The following is a 6,124-nucleotide window of genomic DNA, read 5'->3' on the forward strand; positions in this document are numbered from 1 at the left end:
TTCAAAAAAAAAACAAAAACCCCAGCCACAGAAGTGCTGACGCGTGGATGCCTATTGGTCCCGGTTGGTGCCACCAACCGGGACCAAAGGGTCTCCACGTGGGCAGTGCGCAGAGCCCAGTCAGGAGACCCTTTGGTCCCGGTTGGTGGCACCAACCGGGACCAAAGGGTCTCCTGACTGGGCTCTGCGCACTGCCCACGTGGAGGGCCTTTAGTCCCGGTTCTGGATTGAACCGGGACTAAAGGGTGGAGGTATTAGTACCGACACTTTTAACCGGGACTAAAGGCCCTTACGAACCGGGACTATAGGCCCTTTTTCTACCAGTGTCACAATGTAACTAGGTGATTATAAAGATGCTCTATAGGTATCTCCGAAGGTGTTTGTTGGGTTGGCATAGATCGAGATTAGGATTTGTCACTCCGAGTATCAGAGAGGTATCTCTGGACCCTCTCGGTAATGCACATCATGATAAGCCTTGCAAGCAATGTGACTAATGAGTTATTTACAGGATGATGAATTACGAAATGAGTAAAGAGACTTTATTTCCCCGTCAGCCAGGTACTGTCGGAGATGGCAGCGGCGGCATCAGCGGGAGAGGCAGCCAGGTACAGCGGTGGCACGTCGTTCTTGTTGTGTCGAGCCTAAAAGAGAGGAACAAAATATTAATTAAGGGCTCTAGCTAGCATGAAGAATGAAAATGTATGAATCATGAAGCAAACCACATACCCAGTGATCCTCATACTCAAACAGGTTGGAGCTCCCTTAATGGTGTGGCACACCTTGCATTTGGGCACGCTTATCCCTGGTCTTGTTGTGGATGGCTAGCCATTGGGAGAGCACCACTCATCCACCAACGCCTCCCAACCGTCCATCCTATCTGCACACCATCTCGGGGTCACCTGCATGCACTAGTCACGCGTCGTGCGAATCGAGCAAAAAGGAAATTATAGACAAGGAAATGAGTGAAAGCTGAGGCCTCTTCCAATGCATTGATGCTAAGGTGGTGTGCTAAATGCATTAAAAAGTTTAGCAACTACTCGCCCCAATGCATTGGTGCTTATATTTTATAGCTCAGCCTCCCTCATTTAATATTTTAACATCAAAACATTTTCATGCATTGGTTAATAGTCATTTTGCATAGGTCCACACGCTTATCATCGTTTCCTCCCAAGGTCACCGTAATGCTCTCTCACCTCTTTAATTGCTCTATCACGTCACTTTTTTTGCCTATGTGGCACCCTTAGCACCGGTACACCTTGGAGCACTGGGAAGGGCCTGACGACGATGGCAACTCGCGACGTCATGCATGTGGGCATGTAACTAATATCTTCGCCAATGTTATTGGCTGAGATCGAATTCGTCAAGTTTGAATGGCAACCTTGAATATCCCAGTTCCGTAGTGGCATATGCCATCATAAATATCACCTCTGTTATGAATTATAAGACGTATTGAATATCTCAATTAAACTACATATGGACTGAAACGGATGAACAAACACATTAAAACACGTCTATATACATTTGATTTAGAAAAAAGTTAGAACATCTTACAATTTGAAACGGAGGGATGGGAGTAGTATTTAGGCAATCCAATTTTTAAAAAACTTGACAAACTCGTAAATACTTTATAAAAATATATAAAAACATATGTCCATTTTTGGAGAACCATAGTTAGGCGGGGACAACAAACATACAACATACTCATGGCATTGCGCATGAACATATCCGAAAGAAAAATAGCAGGGGCGTACAACCCGCGCGTGCCCCGTTCATGCAGATTATTTAGCGAGTTAAGCAAACTACCTGATTACACGTGATGCATGCACGTGTGAGGCATGACACGAGCACGAAGTGGCTTCTTCATCGCCTTGAAGAACCCGTCGAGCTCCGTGAGGTCGACGCCACAATTTCCCTCGCTCCACTCGAACTCGCGCACCAGCGCTGCCAGCAAGCACTTGACATTGAGCATCCCCAGAGCCATGCCTGGGCAGTACCTCCGCCCTGCGCCGAACGGCATCATCTTGATCTCCTTGGGCCCCGGCAGAGGCCCAACGGCCTCTCCCTCTCCTCCGGCAAGGAACCTCTCCGGCCGGAACTCGTCGGGATCCGTCCATGTCTTGGGGTCCCTCCCGATGTCCCCCAAGACGAAGTGCACGCGCAAACCGCCGGCCGGCATGGCCGTTTGGCCGACCACTCCTCCCTCGGCGCGGATGTCGCGCATGACGAACGGCGTTGGCGGGTGCATGCGGAGGCTCTCCAGCACCACGGCGTGGAGGTACGGCGCCATGCCGCGGTGGAGTATTTCTCTCTCCTCGTCCTCGGAGGGATACTTGTTGTCACCGTCGTACTTGATGTTGATGATGGCCTCGCGACGCAGTTTGTTCTGGATCTCCGGCCGGGTGACTAGGTGCGCGAGGGTCCACTCGACGCAAGCCACGACGGTCTCCGTGCCGGCGCCGAGGAATTCTGACACGAGGCTCACCATCTCATCTTCCGTGAGGGCTCGGCGGAGATGCTCGTCAATGTCGTCGTCCTCGTCTGGAACGCGGAGATGGATGAGCGAATCGACGTATGAACGGGCCTTGCCGTCGCAAAATTGTGAAGACTGCCGCCGTGCCTCCTCGATGAGAGGGAGGAAAAGCTCGGCCAGCCGGTGGCGCAAGGCGATAGGATCTCTTTGCCGTCGCCTCCAGTAGCCCAAGAGCTTAGACTCGCACGTGGAGGTGGATTCCACGGCGGCGAGGATGAACTCCCGGAACTCGCACTGCATGGCCCGCACGTCGGCCTCGTCGACCAGGCCGTCTCCAAAGCACATGCGTGCAATCATGGAGAACACGGCGGCATAGAGGCCGTCGCGGACGACCACCGCCCTGCCCTTGCTTGCGGCTGACTGGACGCTAGCGACGATGTCGTCGATGGCCGCCCGTCGCAGCGGCGCATAGGAAGCGTAGCGCGTGGGGTGGATGGTCTCCGCTGCGAGGTTGCACCGCAGGGTGCGCCAGAGCGGGCCGTATGGCACGGAGATTATGTTGTCGCTCCGTCGGCGGCGGTGACCTTTGACGATAGGGATGCGGAACATGGACATTGGGCGGTTGGAGAAAGCGTCGGCGTACTCAACCAGTGCGCGCCTGGTGACGGCAGCATCGCTGATCTCGATGATCGGCTGAGGGATCACCCGCGCCGGCGCACGGCGCCGGCAGATGCGTCGGAACACGGCTAGGACAAGGAAGAAGAGGGCGGCATAAGCAAGTATTGAAAGCAAATACTCCATATATTGTTCCTGCTGGAAATCAGTAAGAACTTGCTTACAGCTTTGCTCCTGTCAGTGGTGTTTATATAGAAAAAATTCTTACAGGACTGGCTCAACGCCCGTACACGGAGCTGCATTGCTTCATAATGTAAGCGTGGTAGGTCAACTGACACTTAGAGCCTGTTCCGTCGGGGCCACTCCACTCTATCAAATCCTTGGCTCCACATGACAAATCAGGAGCAGATAACTTTGTTCAGCTACCTTTTTTTTTGCGGTAGACCTGTTCCGCTACTAACTCCACTCCGACTCTGGATTATTGCCATTTATGGACGCGGATCTCTAGAGCTTAGGCTCATGAACACCTTATATCTATACCATTCAATATAGCTTTGAGATCCGTGCTAAACAACTAACTTACAGTGTGAAATTTTCAATGAGAGAAAAAAATTATAGATTTTTTTGACCGACATAAATATACAAAATGAGATTTTCTTTATTCAAAAAATGTTATTTTTAGTACTTATGATGCAGTAAAAAATCTGAAAGTTTTTTCCCACATTCTAATTAAAATGTTTTCTTGTGCTGCAAAGTTTGAAGTTCATATATTGTTTTATTTGAAAGAAACAAGAAAGAGAAAAGTTCTTGCACGAATCGCGATACATAGATGAATGGCTAGATAAGGAGGTGCACCTAAGCCTAAGCTCCACTGGATATTTTCCATTATTGGCTCCCCACCACACATATAGAGTTGTTTTGACACTGGTCAGTACGTGCATGTGTTCACTTGTGCCAAGGATGCAATATAGTGCACATAATTTCACACCTAATTGCACAAAAATGTTGAGTTTACTGCAAATAATGCTAAAATTTCACACATAATTTTTTTTGCAAAATTTCACACATAATAAAATTATCGCACAAGAGCACTTCAGTATGAGTTTGCTGAAAGGTAAACGTTTGGGGCGGGCGCGCCGGCTGAATGCTCGGCCGGTCGCGGCTCGCTAGCGACGCAAGTGCGTGGGGCCACGCTAGCCACACGTCCCCGTGACCCAACTAGCACTACCTCCCATCAGTTTTTTATTCCTTCCCCTCCTTATCTATCTACTCCCTTTCTTCCAGCATCTTCTTCCTCATCACGAACACATCTCACCAGAAAAGTCCATCCACCGTCCGACTTCAGCTGTCGTGCTCTAGTTCCATACTAGGCGTCCACGAGCTGGTTTTTGAGGGGGCCGGGTAGAGTTGCGAGAGTGGGAGGTGGAGGGGAGCTGGCCTACACCAAGATAGTGAGAGACGGAGGGGTGGCACAGCAGGCCGCAAGCTGCGATGGTGCCAGTACGTGATGCAGCCGGCGAGATGGGGAGCTGCAACCCCTGGCTAGCGGAGCTACAATCAAGGCATGGTCGAGCTGCATCCAGTGATGGCCGCCAGATAACTAGCTACAAAGGGCGGTTCCAGGAGCTGCAACCGCCCGTTGGTCGAGCTGCATACCGCGACGCACCCGACGACGAGCTGCAACCGTGTAGTACAAGCTAATGGAGGGGGTGGCGACAACGAGGTGCAACAGGTGATCTGGATTGCCGGATCGGGCTTTGCTGGAACAAGTGTTTTTTTTGCTGGAACTAGTAATTCTTTTCGCTACAATCATTTTCTTTGTTTGCTACAATTGAATCAATGGGAGTCTCCCTGCTGTTATTTTTGCTGGAACCGGCATTTATTTTTTGCTAGAACTAGCAATTTTTTTGGCTACAATCGACCACTGAAGTTCTCCTGCTGAGATTGATTTTGCTGGCACCGATGTCCTTTTTTGCTGGAAACTTATAATGTTTTTGCTTCAACCGAACACTTAGGATTTTGTTGCTTTTTTAGATCTTTTCCAACGGTATTGTGAATTTGCTGCAACCGACAGCAGGAAAGCTTCTGCTGATATTTTGTTGCAACCATGGGGGTGGGGGGGGGGGCTGGAACTGCGACTGTTCGGGATCGATAATGGCGAGCAGCGGCAAGCTGGCGAGGTCATCAGCATTGGGTGATCGTCGGGGGGCGGGGCGGGAAGGGGATTCGCGATGTTGGTGTGGCCCTGGTGCGCCGGCGCTTGGGGGAAGAAAGAAATAATTAAAGGGGGAAAGAACAAGACGACACAAGTGACAGATCGAATGGCTGCCTACAGCTATATCGTATGGTTGCGGCGTGACCGGCTTAAATTTAGGCCGGCGCGCGGGCGCCTATCAGTTTACAGGATTTTAGCAATATAAACAAATAGGATTTTTCAGATGACAAACATGGATAAAAGCCGCATAAATACATGTATTTTCTAGACATCAATCTAGTTCTAATGAAGCTCCTGAAGAAACAATTTTCAACACATTGGAATCTTTGTGCACAGCTGGTGATTGGTTGAGTAGAACAAAAACATATATACTCTGCTTCGAAGCATTTCACCTACAAAATGATGCAATACTTGGTCTTTAATCCAGAAGACGTCACGTGGATCTCACTAGTCGTAGACCCAATACCCACTATCAGATAATAATCTAGTCTGTTTTATCTTTGTTGTATTTTGGCATGCACCAAGTTTTTATGCTTAATTCTGATGGTCTTCGTCACCTCTCACCTGACTTTGTGTGCGCCGTAGTGTGGCGCTGTCAGTTAATTTACTTTCTAACACCAGGTTCAGTCTTGTTGTCTTGTAAGAACAAATCATTCGGAAACTCTGAAGATTGGTCAGTCCCTTCCTTCGGTTGAAGATTATCATAACTCTGAAGAAAGCGAATGATTCGGACAGAGCACATTACTTTTTGGCCTATTTTGTCAAATTATCAAGCTGCGAACAAGTATCCTCTCGAAACATACCGACAGGCAAGTAACGATACA

General features: G+C 49.3%; 1 protein-coding gene across 1 annotated transcript; it reads right to left on the reverse strand.

Annotated features, from left to right (window-relative positions):
• Window positions 1-1,579: 1,579 nt before the first annotated feature.
• Window positions 1,580-3,352, reverse strand: LOC125515386 (cytochrome P450 89A2). Its single transcript, XM_048680851.2, has one exon. The coding sequence runs from the start codon at window positions 3,269-3,271 to the stop codon at window positions 1,808-1,810; it is 1,464 nt and encodes a 487-aa protein (XP_048536808.2). The 5' UTR covers window positions 3,272-3,352; the 3' UTR covers window positions 1,580-1,807.
• Between the last annotated feature and the right edge of the window lie 2,772 nt (window positions 3,353-6,124).

The sequence above is a fragment of the Triticum urartu genome, chromosome 6A, assembly GCF_056163025.1.
Source record: "Triticum urartu cultivar PI428250 chromosome 6A, HENAU_Tu73, whole genome shotgun sequence".
NCBI classification, from domain to species: Eukaryota; Viridiplantae; Streptophyta; class Magnoliopsida; order Poales; family Poaceae; genus Triticum; species Triticum urartu.